The 24,630-nt window shown below is 37.4% G+C and overlaps 1 protein-coding gene across 3 annotated transcripts in view; it reads left to right on the top strand.

The window, feature by feature from the left end:
* Window positions 1–19,269, top strand: part of ASAH2 (N-acylsphingosine amidohydrolase 2) — a 113,512-nt gene extending 94,243 nt beyond the window's left edge. For 2 of the 3 annotated variants that reach the window (XM_070225030.1, XM_001501684.5), the window contains 3 exons: window positions 9,672–9,731; window positions 12,418–12,506; window positions 14,409–19,269. In XM_070225030.1, coding sequence (XP_070081131.1) covers window positions 9,672–9,731; window positions 12,418–12,506; window positions 14,409–14,598 — 339 coding nt within the window. In that variant the 3' untranslated portion in view covers window positions 14,599–19,269. The remainder of the gene's footprint in view (window positions 1–9,671; window positions 9,732–12,417; window positions 12,507–14,408) is intronic. The other variant, XM_023643338.2, reaches the window with a different exon arrangement.
* The last annotated feature ends 5,361 nt before the right edge of the window (window positions 19,270–24,630 follow it).

The following is a 24,630-nucleotide window of genomic DNA, read 5'->3' on the forward strand; positions in this document are numbered from 1 at the left end:
CTCTCTCTGGGACCCTCCGGGCGCCCCGAGCACCAGGCCGGGTCTCCCCGCCAATGGCGGGGAGAGACTCTCCCCGCGGGCTCAGGTGTGCAACTCCAAAGTTTCCCTCTGCGTTTAGGAGTAATTGCGGGGGGTTTAAGTAGGGTTCTGGTCACCTGTTTCCACCGTCGCTCCTCTGTTGTGTTCTCGCTCCTGCCCTAGATGTGTGTGGATCCTCTGGGGGCGTCCGTTGGAAGAAAGCCGCTTGCGGGTACTAGGCTGCCCGTCGGGGTCGGAGAGTTTTCACCTATTTCCACATCCTCCCGGAGGAAAGTCCGTCCGCCTTCCGATGTATAGTCGCGTGGGTGTCTCAGACGTCCTGAGATGCTGTCTGGATATCCTTTGTCAAGCGATAAGTGTCCAAATAATTGTAGACTCGAAGGGCGAGAGACAAAGAGGACTACTCACGGCGCCATCTTCCCTAGGCTTCTCTTTATGTCAAAAATTTTAACTATTAAATCAATTCCTTCACTTGTGATAGGCCTATTCGATTTTCTACTTTTTCTTCAGTCAATTATGTGTCTTTCTAGGAATTAACTTTGTTTTTCAGAATCTGTATCATTCTAAGAATTTGCATCTTTCTAAAACTTTTCCCATTTCACGTAAGTTGTCTAATTTGTTGGGATAAAGTTGTTCATGACATTCCCTTATAATCCTTTTAACTTCTGTAGGGTCAATAATGATGTCTGCTCTTTCTTTCTGATTTTGGTAATTTGTGTCTTCAAAGAGCTAGCTTTTAGCTTCATTGATTTTATCTGTCATTTTTCTGTTTGCTATTTCATTGACTTTTGCTCTAATGTTTATATCCTTTCTTCTGCTTCCTTTGATTTTATTTTGCCCTTCTCCTCATTTCTTAAGGTAGAAGCATAGGTTATTTTTATGTTTTAATGTACCTTTTTTATTCCTTTGTAGATTTTTTGTTTGTTTGTTTTTTACTATATATAGTTATTTTCCTAGTGGCTGTTTTAGGGACTTGAAAAGGAAAAAGAACTCTGCTTCTCCTCTCAATGCTCTACTCTCAATAGTTCTGACAGCAGACATGTGGAAGTTTTTCCCACACCAGGCCATTCTCCAATTCTCTGTGGACACCAACTGGGTGTCCTACAATTCAAATCAGTTCTGATACTATCTACTTGCAGTTAGTGCAGACTCCACAGGTTAAGCGTTCAGTCCCACAAGACTGCACCTAGCCCCCTCCGCTTCAGATACGAATGACAAATCTAAGTTGTCACTTGTGCTTCTGACTGACTGGCTTTAAATTGGAGATTCCCATGACCCTTGGGTTTAATAATTTGTTAGAACGGCTCACAGAACTCAGGAAAACAGTTTACTTACTGGATTACCAGTTTATTATACAAGGATACATACAACTCGGGAATAGCCAGATGGAAGAGAAGCATAGGGCAAGGTTTGGGGGAAGGAGTGCAGAGCTTCCCTGCTCTATCCAGGCATGCTGCCCTCCCAGCATCTCCACCCGTTCACCAACCTGGAAGCTCTCTGAACCCCACTTTTAGGGATTTTTTTGGAGGCTTCATTATGTAGGCATGATTAAGTCATCAGCCATGGGTGATTAATTCAACCTCCAGCCTGTTTCCCTCCCCTGGAGATCAGCCACCAGTCATCTCATTAGCGTACAAAAAGATGTATCACTTGAGAGAGTTCAAGGGTTTTGGAGCTGTGTGGCTGGACATGGGAGCAAAGACCAAATATGTAGATCTTATTATATCATAGGGCTATAATATGTATCTTAACTAATCACAACCTACTTCAATGTAATACTAACATTATTCCAAGAAATATAGAAAGATTGCTCCAATATATCTTTTTTATTTTCCTGTTCTTTGTAATATTGTCACATGTATTACATCCATATTTAAATGTAATAATACAGTGTTATAATTATTGTTTTCTACAGTCATATGCTTTTAAAAGAAGTTAAGAGAACAGATGGAAATGTATATTTATATATTTTTTATTTACCCATGTATTTACCAGTTCTGGTGCTTCTTATTTCTTCTTAAGAATTTGAATTACCCTCTAGCACCATTTCCTTTCAGCCTGAAGGACTTCCTTTAGTATTTCTTATAAGACAGTTCTGCTAACAACAAAATCTGCCTTTGTTTATCTGCAATGGCTTTATTTTGCCTTTATCTCTGAAGAGTAGTTTTACTGCACTCTTGGTTGAAAAGTTTTTTCATTTATCACTTTGAACATGCTATCCTGTTGCCTTCTTTCCTTCGCTCTCTAAGTCAATTTGTTCATCTTACTGTAGAATCCTTGTAAGTAATGAATCATTTTTCTTTTGTTGCTTTTAAGATTTTCTTTTGATCTATGTCTGCCACCAGTTTTATACAATGTATCTAAATATGAATCACTTTGTGATTATCCTACTTGAGATTTGTTGAGTTCCTTGGATCTGTAAAGTAATGTTAATCAAATCTGGAACTCAGATATTCAGAGTATTCTTGGCTGAGAGTTTTTATCTTTCAATATTTTGAATATATCACGTCACTCTCCCTTGGCCTGTAGAATTTCTGCTGAGAAATCTGCTGATAGCCTAGCAGGGGTTCAACCCTAAATGTAAATGGATTGTCTTTTTATACTGAGATAATTGGGTGTTCTATTAGCTTCATGGATTTGTATATCTAGTTCCTTCCCCAGCTTTGGGAAGTTCTCAGCTATTATTTCTTTAAGTAAACTCTCTGCTCCCTTCTCCCTCTTTTCTCTTTCTGGGATACCCATTATCTTTATGTTGCCCTTTCTAATGGAGTCAGATAGTTCTCATAGAATTTCTATATTAGAGAAAAGATGTTAGTTCTCTCTCCTCTTCTACCTGCATCGTTTCTAGGTTTCTATCTTTGAGCTCACTAATTCTCTCTTTCATATGGTCTGCTCTATTTCCAGTGCTTTTTAATGCATTCTTCATCTCATTTATTGGGTTCTTCAGCTCCAGAATTTCTGTTTAGTTCTTTTTTAGAGTTTCAATCTCTGGTAAAATATTCCTTCTGTTGATTGATTTTATTCCTGAGCTCATTGAACTGCCTTTCTGAGTTTTCTTGTAGCTCGTTAAATTTCTTCATGACAGCTATTTTGAAATATTTATCGATTAGATCACAATCTTCCATGACTGTATGTTTGGGTTCTGGAGAATTGTTGTTTTCTTTTTGTGATACTGTGTTACCATGGCTTTTTGTGGTGCTTGCTGAGTTGTTTCTTTGATGGTGCATTTGTCATAGCAAATGTTTTTCTTATTTAGGTATAGCTTTGTTTGTTTTGAATGAAACTTTTCAACTAATTGGAGATTAGAGGCCTTTCTTTTGTTTTTCAGTAAGTGGTGATATACTGCTAGTTTCTGGTTTCTTTTACCTGAGCTGCCTCTAGCTATATTTGAGAATCTATACCTTCCAGCCTTCACTGCCTCTATTCAGGGTGCCACCAGTATTCTTGTTATTGCTGACTGTACTTCTGGGGGTTACTGATGTCTTACTTTTTTCACTGTCACTGCTGTCACTGACTTCACTGCTAGGGGTACAGGGATTGCTGATGCCTCCACCACATCTTGGATCACCTGGATTGGAAGTTCCACTGCTGTGGCAGGGGGAGGGGGAGGGGGGATGGAGCTGGGTTCATGGGGTACCACCTCTGCTGTTACCCATTACCTTGCGGTTGGTTGCAAGTTCCACTGTGCTTGAGATGTCAGCATTCTATGCATGCCTCTGCTGCTGCTACCAGGTTCTGAGCCATGGCTGGGGTCCAGGATCACAGGGCTTCCATTTTGCTGCTGCTTTGCTTCCTCCATCAGTAGGCTGCTGGTGCCACCACAGCTGGCTAGCCAGAGTTTCACACATGCCTCCATTGCTGCCCACCAGGTTCTCTGGGGTTGGAGGCCACTGACTCAATAGCTGTAGCTGGAGGTCCAGGGTCCTGGACACCACCTCTGCTGTTCCCCTGTTTAGTCTCCTCTGTGTGCTCCAGTCCACCCACATTTGTATGTACCAATATGTGGATCTCTCTGGCATCCTGGTATGTTGGGCAATGTAGCCTTTGTTGGGTTATGGATGTTTTATTCTGTAGACTAAAGGGGAGAGACAAGGGGTTTCTGTTATGCTGCCATGATGTTGACATCTTCCCAGTTCAATTACTTCTATTCATTGAGGCTCTCTATTTCTTGTCATTATCATCATACTTTCTTTTTTTAAATTGCAATAACATTGGATTTTAACATTATATAGCTTTCAGTTGTACATTGTAATATATTTTGAATTCTGTGTAGATTACATCATCTTCACCACCCAAAAACTAATTATAGTCCATCACCACACATGTGTGCCTAATCCTCCCTTTTGCCCTCCTCCCTCCCCGCTTCCCCTCTGGTAACCACTAGTCCAATCTCTGTTGCTATGTGTTTGTTTGCCATTGTTTTTATCTTCTACTTATGAGTGAGATCATATGGTATTTGACTTTCTCCCTCTGACTTATTTCACTTAGCATATTACCCTCAAGGTCCATCCATGTTGTTGCAAATGGCCAGATTTCATCATTTCTTATGGCTGAGTAGTATTTTATTCTGTATATATGCCACATCTTCTTTATCCATTCGTCCCTTCATGGGCACCAAGGTTGCTTCCAAGTCTTAGCTGTTGTGAGTAATGCTGCAATGTACATAAAGGTCCATGTATCTTTATGCATTTGTGTTTTCAAGTTCTTTGGATAAATACCCAGCAGTGGGATAGCTGGATCATATGGTAGATCTATTCTTAATTTTCTGAGGATACTCCATACTGCTTTCCATAGTGGCTACACCAGTTTGCACTCCCACCAGCAGTGTACGAGGGTTCCCTTCTCTGCACATCCTCTCCAACACTTGTTGTTTCCTGACTTGTTAATTATAGCCATTCTGACTGGAGTGAGGTGATATCTCGTTGTAGTTTTGATTTGCATTTCCCTGATAGCTAATGATGTTGAGCATCTTTTCATATGCCTGTTTGCCATCTGTATATCTTTGGAGAAATCTCTGTTCAGATCTTTTGCCCATTTTTTAATTGGATTGTTGGTTTTTTTATTGTTGAGATGTATGAGTTCCTTGTGTATTTTGGATATTCTTTTAATTTTTTAAACATGATTTTACATTAGTTCGAATATTTTTATAATAGTTACTTTGAAGTCTTTGTCTGTTGATTCTAACATCTCGGGGCACAGAGAGGCAGTTTTAGTGCTGCTTTTTCCCTCAGTATGGGTGATACTTTCTTGTATGCACATCTCATAATTTTTTTGTTGGATACTGTATATTTTGTTATAATGTAGCAACTCTGGATTTCACCTTCACCTCCCTACCCCAGAGTTACTGTTATTTTTGTTTGTTTGTTTGCTCATTTAAAATCTGACTGGACTAAATCAGTAATGTCTGTCTCTTGCAATGTGTAGCTGTTGATATCTTTGCTCACTTTTTTGTTCTTGATTTTACTTTTAAGTCTGGCTCTCAAGGTGTTGCCCCTGTGATTACATAACTTAATATTCCATCAAATATTAGTCAGAGTTTGTGCTTAGATGCCTCAAAGAGTAAGAATTTCAATCTCTGCTAATAAATCTTTCTTGGTTGTGGTGTGTTCAAACTCAGACCATTTTCCAGTTTTCCCCAGCCTTTAATTTCCACTGGGCTCTCATATGTCTCCTCTGCATCTACATATAGACTCCATTGACCAGGGATGTGTGGGTGGCTTGGGCTCAGTCTGATCTCTGCTGTGTATGCTCATAGCCTCTGGTTAATCTAGGATGAAAGGAGAGCTTGTTAAGACCACTATGGTTATACAATTAAATCCCTGCTTAGTCCACCAATTTGACCACTAGCCCTCAATATTTACCTTCTGCTGAGATCACCACTTTAAATGGCTATTTTCCAAATCAAATGAGCTCCTCCTGGCAGTAGCAGCAAAGGTGTTGATTTCATAACCTTCTTCACTCTGGTTGTACTACAGTACCATGGAGGATGGGAGCAACCCTAGGCAAGAATATCAAAGACTTGAGCTGTTCTTATCCTAAGTTTAATAGTTTTAATGAATAAATGTTTCTCAGTTTTTGGTTGATATCCAAAATGACAAAATGGTTGTTTTTGACAGTTTTGTCTAGATACATAGTTGCTTTCTGGGGAGAGAACATATTGACCTCTCAAAAGTTAGAAGTGCCTGTTATGTCAGAAATGCCTATTCTTTACCACTCCTGTTTGAATTGGCATGTTGTACCTGTGGTGGGGTTATTTCTCACTGTTAAGATGAGTATGAGTAAATAGGGAATTGTGAATGCGGAAAAAGTATCAAGGAAAATAACACTTTTAAGGATTAGGACAATTTGGCTAACCAGATACCAGATATAAAGTTTATTTTTTCAATCAACCATTATATAGGCTGTAGGCTGATGGCTCTCTAAGAGATATGGTGATTTTTACAGCCAATCTCACCAACAGTTAGCAAAATGTTCCAACAAATATCAATTCACCTTTGTTGGTGAATAATTGACATACAATAAATATACATATTTAAAGTGTACAATTTGGTAATTTTTCACTATTAAGGTTATTTCTTCTTGAGTGATCTTTAGTAGTTTCTATATTTCAAGGAATTTGTCTACTTTATTTCATCTAAATTATTGAATTTATGGGCATTAATAATTTTTAATGATTTTTTCTTACTATCTTTTGAATATCTGTAGAATCTTCATTGATGTCACCTTTCTCATTCCTGATACTGATAGTTTGTACCTTCTGTCTTTGTTCTCTCTCTTTTTTTTTTTTGAGGAAAATTAGCCCTGAGCTAACATCTGCTGCCAATCCTCCTCTTTTTTGCTGAGGAAGATTGGCCCTGAGCTAACGTCCATGCCCATCTTCCTCTACTTTTATGTGGGATACCTGCCACAGCATGGCTTGACAAGCAGTGCATAGGTCTGCACCTGGGATCTGAACCAGTGAACCCCAGGCCGCCAAAGTGGAACGTGCTAACCTAACTGCTGTGCCACTGGGCTTGCCCTGTCTTTTTTTCTTGATCAGTCTGGCTAGCAATGTTCTTCCATTTCTCTCTTTTGATCTTTGTGCTGTTGTCATACATTTTATTTCTATATAGGTTATGACTTCATCCTGGATTGTTCTTATTTTTACCTTAAACAGTAGATTATCTAGTAAAGAGATTTAAACAATAGGAGAAAAATTATATTTACTTAAATATATACATACTTAAATATACATATATATTTACTTAATACATAATTTATAACAAATTATGTTATATTAACAATTTCTAGGGATCTTCATTTCTTTGTGTAGATCAAAATTTCATCTAGTTTCATTTTCTTTTAGCTTGAAGGACTTCCTTTAACATTTTTCCATTTTCTTTTATATTTTTGAAAATGTCTTTATTTTGCTTTCATTTTTGAAGGATATTTTCACTATTTATGGAATTCTTGGTTAGCAGTTTTTTCTTTTAGTACCTTAAAGATGTTTCTGGACTGTCTTTCAGTTTGCATTGTCTTCAACGAAAAATCTTCTGTCATCCTTACATGTGTTCTTCTCTGTGTAATGTCTTTTTTCTTTTGTTGTTTTTAGAATTCTTTTCTTTTTATTTCTAGTTTTAAGCAATTTGACTTGAATGATCCTTGATAGTATTTTCTCTATGTTCCTTGTGATTGGGGTTCATTGAGCTTCTTGGACTTGTGAGCTTAAAGTTTTCAGCAAATTTGGAAAATTTGGGCCATTATTTCTTCAAATATTTTTCTGCATTCCTTTCTTCTAGCCTTCAGGAACTCCAGTTACCCATATATTAGGCAGCTTGAAGTTATTCTACAGCTCACTGCTGCTTTGTTCATTTTCTTCAGTCTTTTGCCCCCTTTTTTAAAAATTTGTTTAGTTTCTATTGCTCTGTCTTCAAATTCAGTTATCTTTTCTTTTACAATGTCTGACTTGATAATTTCATCCAGTGTATTTTCTTTTTGGATACCGTAGTTTTCATCTCTAGAGGTTGGATTAGGTCTTTTTTTTTTTTAATATCTTTTACATGTCTACTTAACATGTTCATTCTTTTTTTTTTTTTTTTTTAAAGATTTTATTTTTTCATTTTTCTCCCCAAAGCCCCCCGGTACATAGTTGTGTATTCTTCGTTGTGGGTTCTTCTAGTTGTGGCATGTGGGACGCTGCCTCAGCATGGTCTGACGAGCAGTGCCATGTCCGCGCCCAGGATTCGAACTAACGAAACACTGGGCCGCCTGCAGCGGAGCGCGCGAACTTAACCACTCGACCACGGGGCCAGCCCCAACATGTTCATTCTTTCTGCTGCCTTTTTGAACATACAGAATACAGTTATAAAAAATATTTCAGCATCTTTGTCTGCTAATTTTATCATTTATTTCATTTATGGGTCAGTTTTGATTGAGAGTTTTCTCATTATGCATAGTACTTTTCTCTCCTTTGTATACTTGATAATTTTTTATTAGATGCCAGACATTGTGAATTTTATCTTGTTAGGTGCTGGATATTTTCTGGTTCCTGTAAATATTTTTGAGCTTTGTTTTAGGGTATTATTAAGTTACTGGGAAAGAGTTTGATACTTTTGGGTCTTCCTAAGCTTTTTATTCTGGGCCAGAGAAGCTCTTATTCTAGGAAAAATCTCTCCTGTGTACATCGAGGTAAAACTCTTTTGAGTTATGACATTTCCCAGTCTGGTTGGTGGGAATAGGTGCTTTTCACAAATCTGTATGAGCCTGGGATTATTCTAATTCTTTTAAGTGATTCTTTTCCTGGCTTCAGGTAGTTCCCCTATGTGCATGCAGAGTTGAGGGCAGCCTTCTGGAAATCTCAGAGTTCTTTCTCTGTTTAGCTCTCTTCTCTATGGTACTCTCCTCTCTCTGTTACTCTACCCTGTGAACTCAAGAGTATACGGTCTTCACGGATTCCTACATCTATTCCTTAACTTAGGTGGATTGCCTGGCTTTGCATGAATTCTGCCTCCTTTTGTTGTGGCCTGTAAACTCTTTGAAGGCATTCAGCTCAGGCAATTATAGGGATCATCTTGTTTGTTTTCTCTCACTCAAGGATCACTATTTTCATTGCCTCATCCCACTGTCTGTAAAACTATTGTTTAATACATATTTGTCCAGTTTTTTTTAGCTGTTTCAGGTGGGAAGGTAAATACACACTCTGTCACTCCATCTTGTATCTTATACCTGTAAGTATAAGGGTAAGTGCAACTATAAGTCATCCATGGAAAGTTTTGACTGCTCTTATTTGAGTCAGTCCATGTCCTTTGTGTGCATGGCAGGAAGGTGTAAGAAAATATCAATGGCTGAAGAAGCCATTTTAATGTGCTGTCACTAATATGAACTATAGCTCTATATCTTCATCTATATCTGAATCTACCAAAAGCAAAATCATTGGCTAAAAATTCTGCAGTAACTTATTGAGCAAAAGTTTCTGTGTCCATTGTTGCAAAGATGTTTTCTCTAATATTCCCAGAAGATAACTCACTAGATTAAATAGAATAGAATCCATATAGTCACCCAGAATTCTAGAACATTTGACAAATAATGGTGTAAATATGAGCACAGCAAAAATTACTTTTATTAGAGCACATAAAATGTTTTTCCATTTTTAGGGAGAAGTTGCTGAAGTTACATTTGTAGGTGCTAACCCAAAGAATTCAGCAGAAAATCGGGTAAGCATCAGTGATTTTTTTTTAAAACAAATTAACATCTACTTTTAGTCTTTTGTGTAGGTGAATATCCCCCTAGAGCTTAACAACATAAAAATAAAATGTTCCAACTTGCTTTCACTTTATTTTGTAGGTGTGGGAAACTTTTTTGGTGGGTACAGTTAACGTGGAATTGAGTCTAGAAAAAAAGCACACACATTTAATTGGCTCTACTTAGGACCACGTATAGCACGATGTGTAGAGAACTGTATTGTCTCTTGAGAAGATGTAAATTTGAGTACAATCCCATTTAAGTATTCCAATTTAAAAACTCTACTAAATTTGGTAACATAATCGAAGTGCCGAGGGTGAAGTACATCTTTGGTTCCTTTCTCTCTCCTCTTTGGCTCCTCCCCTCCTCCTCCAGCACCGTTGCCTCTGGTCCTATCTCTTCTGTTGTTGAGTGATCATGGATCCCTGGGTGGATGCTCCATTGGCTTGGAGCCCTGGCCCATGTGCTTTGCTTTATCTTGCAATGGCTGTTTCCCTATTCTTTGTGACTGGCACTAATGGGATATTTATTTATTAACATTGAAAAATGACACAAGAAATACATGTCCAGTGTAAGAACAGACAATATAAAAGTGCTTAAAATGGAATGTGAAAGTACCCTCTTTCCATAAAATTTTTAGAGGTATTAACTGTTAATAGTTTTTTAACATCATTTCAGACTTTTTTTGTTTTTATCTTCTTTAGGTATGTATATACATTGGTAATATATCTATTAATAAAATGAAGTAATTTTACTCTGTAACACTCATAATATTCCTATCATTACACAAACGATAACTGGATACATTCTAGTTGTAAAAATTTAAACAATAAAGAAATATATAGAAGAAATAGAGAGTAGATAGATGAAAGTGATTTCAAGGTCAGATTTTTACTGTGGCTGAGGATGCATTTACTCTATCAAAGAGCCATTCTTCCAAGGACCCACTGTCAGTTATAATCCAAAATACCTTGCTTCCCAATGAGTCTTCCTATTTCCGTTCATTAAGATGTTGTTATTGCTGTGGTAAAAATTGTGGCAATATGACATTGTCAGATATGTCCTTAGGGAAAAATGTTCTGCTGCTTGGACAGTCAACATGCACCTGTTTGAAATACTTTCTATAGGCAGTCAAGCTATGTCAGAATATTTACGTGTTTATAATAGTGTTTTCTGAAGATATCAAACTGTTGTAGCAAAGCTGCAGGATTAGCTGTCATTTGATAGCCTTAGGGTAGAGACATACTTTCATCATTATTGCCGTGGAGAAGCAGGAGAGCAAAATGCTTAAAGTACTGTAATGAGAATAAATTAATCTCTAAGAATGCTCTGGGACTCAGCATAAAACAATTTCTAGTACACTTTATTATTAGTATTCATCACATCCTCACCACTATTTATTGAGTGCTTACTATTTGCCGGTACTAGGCGAAGTGCTTTACATACATTAGCACATGAATCTGATTTAATCCTCACTACTATCCGATAAGTTACGTTTTATTATCCCTATTTTACAGATGAATAATTAGGTCAAGAAAGATTAAGTAACTTCTATTAACTAATTGCGTATGTGAAAGAGATTGAGGTTGGGAGGGGGGGAAAGGATAGTCACATAGTTCACACATTCAGCAGCCCAGACTTTAATCTGTACTCTAGACCTACATACTAGGGCCAGCCCTATCTTCTACTCCATTTAGGCCTTCCCAATGTTGCTGTGGCCTAAATGGCCAGAAACAGCTCTCTTTACAAGTCACTGTGGTTATGAAAACTTCTTTCTTGAATATAATCCATCAGTTGAGTAATTAGAGAAGAATTTTAAATAATCCCATGGTCCAGCTGTAAATAAGTGATCCATTCAGCAAAGGTCTATTTGAACACCTGTAAATGACAGGTGTGAAGGGCTGTAATGGATAAAAATAAATTAGACACAAGTCCTGCCCTTAAGGGCCACAATCTAAAGATTTTTGAGGAAAATTGGAGATTTATGGCCTTTGTGTCTTTTAATTTATTATATTATTCAAATCTGTGCTTTATCTGAAGCTGAATTCTTAGTCCGAAACAAATTATGATAGCAGTTTTCCAATGGGATAATAAAACCTGCTTATGCGCTAGTTATTAGGAATCCATTATGGCAAAATGTAGGTATTGCTTATAGCACCCCAGGACAAGGAAGATGTATGCATCCTTTTCAATTCTTTCACCCAAAGAGGTATATTTACTAATAATTTATTTACCTGGACATGGAAAGATGAGGAAACTTTTCCATTTTTCCTCCTAAACCTTGAGGTGACTAGAGAAAGTCCTGGAATACAGAGCAATAAACATGTCATGAAAAGGTTTGACTTACACCTTTTTTAAATCTCAAGTTTTATTTCATCTCTTCTCTGCCCTAATTTTCAAAATTTGCTATCAGCTCTAAAACTATGCTTTGTTCAATTTTCTAAAAGAAGTCACAGTTTTTAATACTCTGGATAAATTAACATTCTGGAGACACTGCATAGAACGTTAAGAGGAACACCTAAGAATTTAGATGAAATTCTCACACATTTTCACACAAGGTATTGGCATTTTAGCGTACAGTCAACAAGGGGAATATTTACAGACAGGTTCCTTCTGTGACTGTGCAGTGTGTGATCAGTTATAATAATTGTGTTTCAGACCCATCACACCTTCCTCACTGTGGAGAAATATGAGGCCACTTCACAAACGTGGCAGATAGTGCATAATGATGCCTCCTGGGAGACTCGGTGAGCATGTCTATTCAATATTTTGTCTTTCAAGCCTTGAACACAGTTGGTTAGTAATGCAGGAAGGAAAATGGAAAGACTGGCTCAATACATGATATTAATGATATCGAATTCCTATGTAGGCTTCTGGCCATATTTAGTTGATTTATTAGACTTAATTTTGATTCTATTTTTCTATGAAACAATGTGGTGTGTGCTTCTGTAAGATTAGGTGCTAATGAGGTCATGGCCTCCCTTCTTATAACCATTGATAGCTTTGTTTTTTCCATAGTCACAGATGTTACCCCTAAAAGCTGGCTAGCCTTCTTGAAAATTGGTTGAAAGGGGTGCTGGATGAAGGTGTTGAGATGGCTCTGTAGAACCTGACATTCCATCCAGAAAAATAACAAGTCTATACCCAACATGTATTGCATGTTTGTTTATGGTCAAAGATTCTTCATTTGAATTACTAGAACACAAGAAGCTTCGGTGTTTGACTCTTAGTGACTGAAATAAGAAAAGAATATGCTCATGGAGTTTCCTGAGAGACAGATCCGTGTGCCTTTTGTTACCAAATACCTGAGCTGAATAGATATTTTGAAGATTTGAAAATGTGTCTGAATTAAGAAAATATTTCTGTTCCCAAATCTATGAATTTCACACCACAGGACAATGGCATGAAAGTGGGCAAAATTTTTGGCAATTTGTGTCTAATTCAGGTTTCCTCAAACTAAGTGATTATTTGTATGTCGGTTTGGTTCACACGGTTAACTGAATATAGAGATTTGACCTTGCTGTAGCCTGTTTGATAGCCATACGTAAAGAGAGGCATAATTTTTCCTCTGATCTTTTTAAACAAGTAATAAATATACATTTATTATTAAAATAAGGTCATACAGATAATAAAGGATGATTTATTTTCAAAAGCCTAAAATCAGAATAGCAGTCAACACTGGGGATATGTTTAGGCTTCTGCCTTGTTTATCAGCAGTAGTCATCAACTATTTATTGAGAGCACTGAGCCTATCACTGAGAAACAGAGAATGCTGAGCACACCCTTTCTGCCTGGGAGATTTGTTTTCTACATAACTGAGGATGTCAGTCAGTTTGCCCATGGTATCTAGAAGAATATTTGAACTCCCTGTCCTGGTCTATAAGGACCAACACGATCTGACTGCATCTGTTTCTATTATCTCAACCACTCTTCCACAGTTCACTATATCCTAATCCCGACTTGCATTCTGTTCCTTGGCTGGACAAAGATTGTTCCCGTTTCAGACACTTTGCATTCTCTGTTCCTTCTTCCTAGAGTGTTCTTCCTCTAGACATGTGTAAGTTCAGTTTAAATGACATCTCTTTAAACATGGCTCCATCTCTCTTTATTTTACTTGTTAAAACTACTTGTTCATTTATTTGTCTATTGCCTTTCTTCCCACGGTTGCCCTGGTAGAACATAATCGCTGTGAAACTTTGCACCATGTCCATCTTGCTCACTACTTTATCCTCAGTATCTCTAGAATAGAGTCTGGCATATGTGCTCATTAAATATGTATTTTTTTAACAAATGAATCTGATGCAAAAAGAAGTGTCAGTTGAAGCAGAGGACGACAAGGCTAAAAGGATGCTATAGCAGTTCTAAAGCAGGAGTCATCTTGTGTTGTGAAGATCAGGTAAGGCTTCCTGGGAACTACCTTCCTTAGGTAGTTAGAAAGGTAGAACAAGTAAAGATATTTCTACAAATGGCTGTTCCTTAAAGGTCCTCCCCTAAAAGTAAGAATTTGTCTCTGTTTTGTTCATTGCTATACTCTTAATATCTAGAATAATGCCTTGCTTATGGAATGTACTCCCTGGATATTCATTTAATGAGTAATCATACATTTTTAAGAATAAAATTGAATTTGTTTGTTTGTTTCCTACCAACAGTTTCTATTGGCACAAGGGATTACTGGGTCAAAGCAATGCAACAATACAATGGCATATTCCAGAAACTGCCCAGCCTGGAAGCTACAGAATAAGATACCTTGGACACTATCGGAAGCAGGACTTTCTCAGACCCGCTGTCATACTTTCATTTGAAAGCACTTCTTCCACTTTTGAAGTTGTAACTACTTAGCGAAAAGTTGACAAATCATTTAAAGAAAAACTGTCCTCTGTATAATTTATATAAATGATTTCATATGAATGTAAACCATTATGATGACTTCTATAATTGTCCCTGTTTGGGGACAGATAGTTTGCTGCTAATGGGACAGAGGTGTGTGTGTGTCCCATTTACCTTGCTCTAGCTTTTCATCTCATGGTCTACAGCCTAAAGCATGATCTTCCCCTGGGGACTTGTGGCTGTTTAAGGGACAATTCCCCTCAATAAGGAATGTCTGAAATGTTAGTAAGGTGGCTGAAGATGTGTGAACAATGTTTAAACTATTTATTTATAGAATTATTGAATGTTAGCACTGGAAAAGTTTAGATCATCTAGCTTGATCTTTCATTCACAGATGGGAAAGATAAAGTTCTATGGATTTAAGCTTAGCATAAGGCTACAGGACCTTTCCCCCAGCCACATTTATAAAATATTAAATAAACATTGACCACAAATATACAAGCTCAAGTAGAGAAAATGAGCATACCAGTTTTTTTGTATTGAGCATAGCCTTTCAAAGCCATTGCCCTGGAATTGATATGCCTAATCCAGAGTTTCGTTGATGCTCAAATCATTTTTGGAATTGCTTTCAGAGCCCAGTTATGAGAAAGTCAAACTTGTAATATTTTGATCATGGCTCGTATTTCCCTAAGTGCTCTTATCCCATTGAATTGTGTCTCGTTCCCAGGACTTGTTTTAAATGATTTTTGACTTTTTTCACTAATCAAATTTACCCCAAAACCATGAAGCTTTGCCATTAGTATAGATATTAAAATGAAAGTGTTACTGGCTTGGAATTGAGTCCTCAAAGGCGGCAGCTCTAAATTCACTTATGTATTCTTTTATCACTCATTCTCACTCACTTATGGGCCCATCAATCATAGAATATTTGTTAAGACTTACTCTCGTGCCTAACATTGTACTAGTGCCTGGCCTTGACAATTAGTGAGATCATATTTGGGAGGAATGTATAAGTGTCAAAAGATGACGATTTTGAAGGAGAAAATATTCGATTCAACATATAAGTTCTGAGGAGGCATTTACAAATCAGTAATCTTCGAGTCACATCTTGTATATCATCTGTGTTGCGTACTCTAATTTGGAGGAAAGAGGTTCCAGAATATTTGGAAAAAGTTGTCTTGAAAGTTATTTTGGGGCATTATGAAATTCCCAGTCTAATGTCCCAAAGAATGAGATATAACAGCCTGATATCGATTGCCTAAAAGTACTAATTGCATTTAAAATTATCCAAGTTAGGAGCTCCCAGGCTGCAAAGTAAAATTTCCAAAAACCAAGTCATACTTTTTGTATGTGTGTAAATGCTTTAGCGTTTTAGGGAAAAATCACCTTTATTTCAAAAACAGACTTTAAAGTTTGAAAATAGTAATGATATTAATAATGATAACCTGTTATCTATTTATGTATGACTAAACATGCTGTATTTCATTAGAACGAACCTGGAATGGTTTTTGATGACTCAGTGCTCTAGAGGCTGTTTCTGTGGAAGTTAACTACTGGAGAATCAGCTAATGACGATTTCAAGGGGTAGTGATCATTTTTCCTAATGACATCACACAGTATTTAGTATAAAAGACCAGAGGCCTAAAAGAACAAGTGATTCTGAAAGTAGTTGACCCTAGACAGATAAATTATATTAGAATTGATGATATAATTTTAAAAAGTGTTTTTCGTGACTCAGAAGAGTTTTTGAATTATTTTCCACCACCTCCATGATTCCCATTGAAGCTTTCCTCAATTGGCCTGTGACTCTCTGTTGTTTACTTGCAGCGGTCCCAGAGGCACCCTTTGTATTGCCTACTGATGATCTTTCTGCACCCAGCCCTCTGTCCATCAGTACTCTTGGCCCTAAATAACCACAGAAACCTGTTTTCTTGCTAGCTGCTACCTCTTCCAACTCATGCAGTTCCATTTCTGCAGTTTGTACATAAAAGTAAGACCAGATCCCTGCATGATAAATACCATAGTTCTTCACTTGAGCATAAAGCAACACCATGAAGAGGTTGGTCTGATCTTTTAGTATAAAAATGTAGATCCAAACTGTGTCTGTGGCTGCTGCTGGGAGTGGCTCATTGGAGCCAAACATGTAGAGAAAACTCCTGAAATTGGTGGAGGATGTGGAGAGAAGGGGGTTGGGTTGGTGAGAGAACACTTTTCGAGAAGATTTTGTTTCTCATGTCAAAGTGTCTGTATTTTATTTGTTGTACTCTGTCTGCTCTGGTTTTGAGGATGCTGTGACTTCTTCAAAAATTACCAAATTATCCCTCTTTATTTTTCAATGAGTAGTATGTAAATTTGCAATATTCAAAAGAATGTTTGACGGTAAATTAATAATTACACTTAGGAAAGTATTTTCTAATGAGAGGTGATGGTGACAAATGAACACTTCTATTTTCTTTTTAAGAGATGGAACAAATGGTGGTGTATTCCATGTAAACCAGATTGAAAAGTGATATAAATGACGTCTGTAAGTAACCACCCAAGCATGAGGGAACCACTTCATCAGTTCCTTCCTGCCCTCCAAAGTTTTACTGGCAAAATATGTATGGTTGACATTTTTTACTACTAGGGCTTTTTTTTTTTTTCCTACTGAGAGTTTCCTAGGCAGGTAGTTAATTATAAAATTGTTTTATGAGCTAATTCTGAACATAGAGGCCAAGAATGAATATCCTTTTCCAATTTGCCCTCTTATGCTTCTCCACCAACCTAAGCAAGCAAACTGTTCTTTTCTAATATTAGTACATGGACATCATCTTTAGCCAAAAGATTGCATCATTAGATGATCTTTTCATGTCTTTAGTTCTTTCAAATAATGCTTTTGGTTCCTGGGTATCCCAATCTGACCTGCTGGTTTATACTGGCTTTTGGAATGTCATGCCATGTGTGATGCCAGAGAGGAAAATTAGCATGTTCCCCATACTAGTTAGAATGCATTCATCTGTAAGTAACAAAATATTCTTGATCAAAGGGGTCTAAACACTAAAGACATTTACGATCTCATGTAGCAGTAAGTATTGACAAGACAAATTCAGGTTTGGCGAAGCCACTCAATGATGTTGCTGGCTTTTTTCTTAGCTTATTAACTTTAATTCTTAGGTTTGTCCTTTCAGTCAAAAAGTGGCCGCCTCAAGTCTTCATGCAGTTGCATGCAGCAGCAAAAAGGGAGAGGAGCATTCTCCTCAGAATCTCTTTTTGGAAGGTGAGAAATATTCACTAGAAACACAGGTAGAATTTCCCTTACATTTCCTTGTCCAGAATTGTCACAGAGCCTCGAGGAAGGCTAAGAAAGAGAATATTTGGCATTTTCTACCTCTAGAGAAGAAGGCAAGTTCTGATAGCAAGAAAGAAGAGGTGGTGGAAGTAGCTGTGTTCTGTAAGTGTGCCAGCCAAAATGAGTTTCCTATGCTGCAACATTAGAGATTTACTTCTTGATCTCACCACATGTCGATTGGGGTCACCTGGAGGATTTCTCCTATATCTTCTCGTTCATGGTCTCCGTCTGATACAGGCTCTGATTTAAAATATGCTTCTATAATTAGGGGAAGGAGACATATGCATTCATGATTGGGGGAAGTAGCCATGGGGAATCATGCACCAGCTCTTCAGCTTCTACCTGGAAGTGACACACATCACTCCTCACATTTCACTGTGTAAAGGACAGAAGCAGTGTCTTTGTGACCAGTCCTAGTGGTCACCACAATAGGCAAGCAATAATATGTGCATATCCAACTTAACGGACCTTTGAAATAATTGGAACTAGTTTTATCTCAGGAAATGCATTTTAGAAAGAATGCATCTTAGAATCCTGATGATGACAGAACTTGCTTTCTATATTACAAAATGTATGCATTCATTCAGCAAATTTATATTGAACACCTATATACTTTGTGGCACGCATTATGCTAAGCCCTGAAGATACAATAATGATGAAGGCGCAGTAAGTTGTTACAATCAAAGAACTTAAAGTTCAATGGAAGAAGCAGACAGGTAAACAGGCAATTCTGTACAGAGTGACTCATACTGCTACAGTAGTTTGTGGTGTTGGAGATGGCACCTTAAATGGTCTTGGGTTACTACAGTAGGCTTCCTGGAAGAAATAACATCTAAGCTAAGACCTAAAGGATATTAGCTAGGAGAAAGATAATGGGGTGTGTGTGTGTGCATGGGTTGTTGACATGCACGTGTGCAGGACAAGTAGACTATTCCAGGTAGAGAGAATGCCGAGTGGTTTATCAAGGCTGTAGTTAGGGTGCAAGGGAGGAGTGGTCAGAGATGGAGCACTAAACTTTGCCTTCATAAATAGCAATTTGGTTTTATATTTGTATTAGCATTTTCCCCGCTTGAGACTTTCACTTATAACATATGTGCTTGAATGTATTTTCTCTTTGCTTTACTAATAAAACACATCTTTTATAACCAAGGAAACTGATTTTTGTTCCCAGTCTCCAGTGACATTGGGTATCACCCTTCTGTCTTCATGGGCTGTAACCGCGTCTCTTGGAATTGAATTTATTAAGAGACTTCTTTTGCTTCTGTCCACTGATGTTTCCAAATCTTGATTTCCTTTTGGTTTTTGTATCTACTAAGTTGGAAAATACAGCCAATAAAGATCACTCTCTCCCTTTAGATGGAGTCCAGAGTTTCAGTCTGTATCTTATAAGTACTTATAAATATGAAAAAACTGACCCACCCACATAAACTTGAAAGTACCTTGGAGTGCATAGTTCCAAGTTATCAGAGATCCAGCCTCTGTTGATTTTTTTTTTTCTGGCTGTGTTTTAGGATCATGAGCAAACTAGAAGTCTGGGATATTGGCTCAAAACTAGCCAGAGGAGAACAGGAAATCTACTACCCCACTGCCTGGACCCAGGTGTCAGGAAAGATTAAGCTGACCATATACTCCGTTTTATTGTAACTTTCCTATTCCATATAACAGATTTACTTTTTGCTTAAGACTAGGGTAAGCTAAGTGAACTCAAGAACTTAAAATCTCAGCAATTGCAAGCTTGGAAAAAAGTCAAACAGGGACTCACTGCATCCCCTAAATGGCCAATGAACCTAGATGGTAATACAGAGAAAGGCATCCTTAAGTAGAATTTCAATAAACTAGCGTGTATGATTTTATAAATAAAGTTGGTGCCATCATGATGAGGAGAATATACTTTGGATGTCTTTCCAAATCTGTGGATGGTGTTGTGCTGACCCACTGCCATTCTTTTATCAGCTCCTCTTAATCTCTATTTCACAAATGCAAAATATCTCACGGAGACTGAAGGGTAGCATAACCATGAGACATAAATGGAAAGTTATACAAAGTGAAAGAAAGAACCTAGGCTTTGGAGTCTGGTCAACTTGGAATGAATTATGGCTCTGACCTTGGGAGGGTTACTTAACATCTTGGTTTATGAAATGGTGATAGCAATAATGACCTTCTATGATTGCTATGGGGTTGCATAAGTTAATGATTAAGTGAGGATATTCTAGAAACTAACTGGTTCAAATCCTAGTTCTATCATTTATCCAGGGTCAGACCCTGAGTAAATTACTTAATTTCTTAAAACCAGTTTCTTGATGCATCTCAATTTCTTAACGTATAAAGTGAGAACAATAAAAATACTTGGCTTTTTAGTTTGTGAGATTAAAATGAGGTAAAGTTGTTGGCACAGTGCCTGGCATATGGTATACGCTTCATTTACTTAGTTGTTAATTAACTTAGTTTCACTATTATAGAAGATGATGCATAAAAGTATCTGGAAAAGAGTAGGAAATTTAAAAAATCCTCCATTGTTAACTGAATATGTGATTTTCCCCAGAGACATTATGCTTTACCTGATCTTTTTCCAAGTTGTGCTTTTGACATCTCTGATATTAGGGTAGAAAGAATTGGAATGGAGGGATAACTGAGGCTATCAGTGGTCTAGACCGAGAGATAATGGAGGTCAGAACCAGAGCCAGCTTTAGGAAAAGGTCAGAAGGTGGGAAGGTATAAAACTCTACAGTTGAAATGGACATGACACTGATTGACTGGATGGAGAGGGGGAGAAAGACAGAGTTTTAAAAAATAAAAACCCTGAACACTGATCAGATGATAATAACAGTATAAACAAGAGCCAAAGTAAAAGGAAGAAGATTTCAGAGGGATGATGATAAATCTAGTTTTGCATGTCTGACATTTGACAAGACATCCAAGTATCAAAGTCCAGCACACAGTGGGACGTGTGGAATGGAACCGTCGGAGAGAAAGTAGGACAAAATACCTTTGGCCCTCCATATCCATGTTGTGCATCCACAGGTTCAACCAACACAGATGGATAGGCCTATGATGGTTATGTTTGTACTGAACATGTGCAGACTTTTTTCTGGCCATTATTGCCTAAACAATGTGTTACAACAACTATTTACATAGCAATTACATTGTGTTAGATATTTTAAGTGTTCTAGAGATGATTTAAAATACATGAGAGGATGTGCATAAGTTATAGGAAATACCATTTTATATAAGGGACTTGAACATCTGTGGATTTTAGTATCGGTGGGGGTGGAGAGGTGGGGGCTGGGGTGAGGGGGTGTTCCTGGAACCAATCCCCCATGAATACCGAGGGATGATTGCATAGAGATGTGGGAAGCATCAATTTAAAAGCAATAGTGGAAATCAAGGAAGCTGATGACTTCTCAAGAAGGGGGGCATATAGGGAGATGAAAATAGCTTGAGATGACAGGACTTTAGGGAATATCTACTTTTAGGAAAGGGGAGAAGAGGGAGGGCCAGAAATAATATTGCTAAGAAAAAGAAACAATTAGGAGACTTAGGAGAGTAGAAAGAAAGAATTTGAAGAAGGTCAACTATATCAAATGTTGCAGAGAAGCTGAAAGGGTTTGAGATGGAATTAAGCCTTTGCGACTTGAAAGTGAGAAATTTCTAAGAATAGTAGAAAGTACAAATGTCGAGGAGCAGTTACTGGGTTGATCAGATGTGGCAGAGACAGTCAGTGGCCCTTCCATATCTGCTCTCCCATTCTTCCATAGTCATAGTTCTAATTGGTCACAAGGATAGGACTACATTTCTCAGCCTGGGTATAGCCCAGGACTGCATCTAGTATAGCCATCCAACTACGTTCTATTCAGCGAGATGAGAGAAGTGACATGTTCTCTTTCCCCACTTGTACTCTCGAAAGGAATAGTCATATACCCCCTTGCTCCAACTCCCTTCCTCGGTAATGGACGTGATGGCAAGAGCTGGAGCAGCCATCTTGAGCCCAGAGATGGAAGCTTCATGTTAAAGATGGCAATCACATAAAAGATGCCTGGGTCCCTGATGGTCAAATCATCCCTCAACTACTTATTCTCAGGTGATTAACTGAAGGGAAAATAAGCTTACATTTCATCTTTCACTGTTATGGTTCATTGTTAGAGCAGCGGAAACTTGTAGTCTAACTTATGAAGTCTATAATTTACACACTTTCTTCTGCTATGACTGGGACAAATATCTAAATATTTGTATAAAATCAGAAAGCAGACCTTTACTAGCTGGCCTGGGGAAAATGGTATCGTGACCTCTTTCTATTTTTTGACTCTCTGGTTGTTATGGGTTGAATTATGTCTCCATAAAAGGACATGCTGAAGTCTTAATCCTCAGTACCTCAGAATCTGACCTTATTTGGAAATAGGGTCATTGCAAATCTAATTAATTAAGATGAAGTCACACTGGAGTAAGGTAGGCCTCTACTCCAATATGGCTGGTATCTTTATAAAAAGAATGCCATGTAAAGAGATGCACACAAGGAGAACGCAACATGAATGTGAAGGCAGAGACCTGAGCACCGTATCTACAAGCCAAGGAATGCCAAAGATTGCCAGTAAACCACCAGAATCAAGGAGAGAGGCGTGGAACAGATTCTACCTCACAGCTCTGAAAGCAAACCAACCCTGCCAACACTTTGAGCTTGGACTTCTAGCCTCCATAATTGTGAGACAACAAATTACTGTTTTTTATGCCATCCAGTGTGTGCTATTTTGTTATGGCAGTCCTAGGAAACAAATACACTGGCCAATGATTAATTTGCACTTCCTTAGGCACTTGCCAAAAGAGATTCTTGGGTGCCTCCCAGTTGAGAGTACCTAGTAATTATGTTTGTTCTTTACTTTCCTGGATAATACGGTCATTTTATGGTAACTGGTTTCATCTATCATTGGTTGACTATGAGTGTCATCTATCACCATCAAAGACTATAGTAAATTCTGAAACTAATTTACATATCATAAACAGCCAAACGAATCAGCTATGATGCAGCTCTAACTAAAATTTTATGGAGAATAAACATTCTATAATTTTGGGAATTGATCTTTTATGGGTTGTGGGTAAGACTATGAATATCTATTATATATGTGTATAAGATGACCGAATCAGGACAAACATAATCATGCATGTTTATTCTCAGTTCCTATTGAACTGAGTTGATTTTTTTCCTCTCCAATTTATTATGCAAATATTATAAGCTTGCAGCAAATAAAGGACATGTCAGTGTAGAGTCCATCTTTCTGTTCACATGGAGGCAAAGCCAGAAAGGAATCATGATATACTTTAAGAAATTGGTAATGTGAGTTTTAAATTAATGTAAAAGGACATTGTATTCATGTTGTAGAAAGGTATTGTAAAAATAGCAACAATGAGTTTTTCTCTCTAGGGGTGGTTCATTTATGTTTAAATAAATCAGTATTTTTTAGTTTGAGATGCTTTTATGAATAAGAGAATGCTTTAAAGACTCTATTAAAGAGAAATTTTCCCATATTTGGAGGGCATTTTTAAGGGTTAGGGGTGGGGTAGAGCTGGATTATTTCCCTTATAAATATTTTAGCATATTTCTCCAACAGGTAAAGATTTTCATCTTTTGCTTAACCACAAGCTCACTCTCGTATCTCACAAAATTAAGAATAACCCCCTTAATTTTATCTACTAGTTCCTGTTCAAACTTTCCAGATTGTCTAAAAAACGCCTTTTTACAGAAGATTTGTTTGATCAGGGTCTAAACAAGTTTTGTACATAGCATTTGGTTTATTTATCTCTTATGTTGCTCTTAATATGTAACATTTCTCTTCACACTAGCCCCTTTTCATGCTATTTGTTTGTTAAAGAAACCATATTGTTTGTCAAATAGATTTTCCCATCTTCTGACCTTTGGTTCCTCATAGCGTGTTTTAACTGCTTCGTCTATCCTTGCTGTTTTCTGTAAACATTAGATAGATCCAAAAGCTTGATTCAATTCAGGTTAATTTTTTTTTTCTTTTGGCAAGAATACTTTATTGGTAGGGCTGTTTATTTTCTATTTCATAAAACAGGAAACACATAGTGTCTGGTTGTCCCACTTACCTTAAAATTGATGTGATAGTCAGGAACTGTCAGCCTGATCCATCCATTATAAAAGTCCCCGTTAATCTTGAGTTTTGGTTTTCACAGCCATTGATGATCATTAATTAGATCCATTATTTCTTTAGGGATTAAAAAATAGTAATTTTCTGTTTTCGCTTTTTTGAGGTATAATTGACAATAAAATTGTAATATATTAAAAATGTACAATGTAATGATTTTCTAGACATTCATACATTGCATAATAATGGGATATGTTCAGAGAAATTTGGTATTAGGCAATTTTGTCATTGTGTGGACATCATGGAGTGTTCTTACATAAACCTAGATAGTATAGCCCACTACACGCCTAGGCTATATGGTATAGCCTATTGTTCCTAGGCTATAAACCTGTACGACATGTTACTGTACTGAATACTATAGGCAATTATAACACAACGGTAAGTATTTATGTATCTAAACATAGAAAAGTACAGTAAAAATACGGTATAAAAGATAAAAAATGGCACACCTGCATAGGTCACTTACCGTGAATGGACCTTGCAGGACTGGAAGTTGCTTGGGAGAGTCAGCGAATGAGTGGTGAGTGAATGTGAAGGCGTTGATGGACACTTAGGTTGTTC

The sequence above is a fragment of the Equus caballus genome, chromosome 1 (assembly GCF_041296265.1).
Source record: "Equus caballus isolate H_3958 breed thoroughbred chromosome 1, TB-T2T, whole genome shotgun sequence".
Lineage (NCBI taxonomy): Eukaryota > Metazoa > Chordata > Mammalia > Perissodactyla > Equidae > Equus > Equus caballus.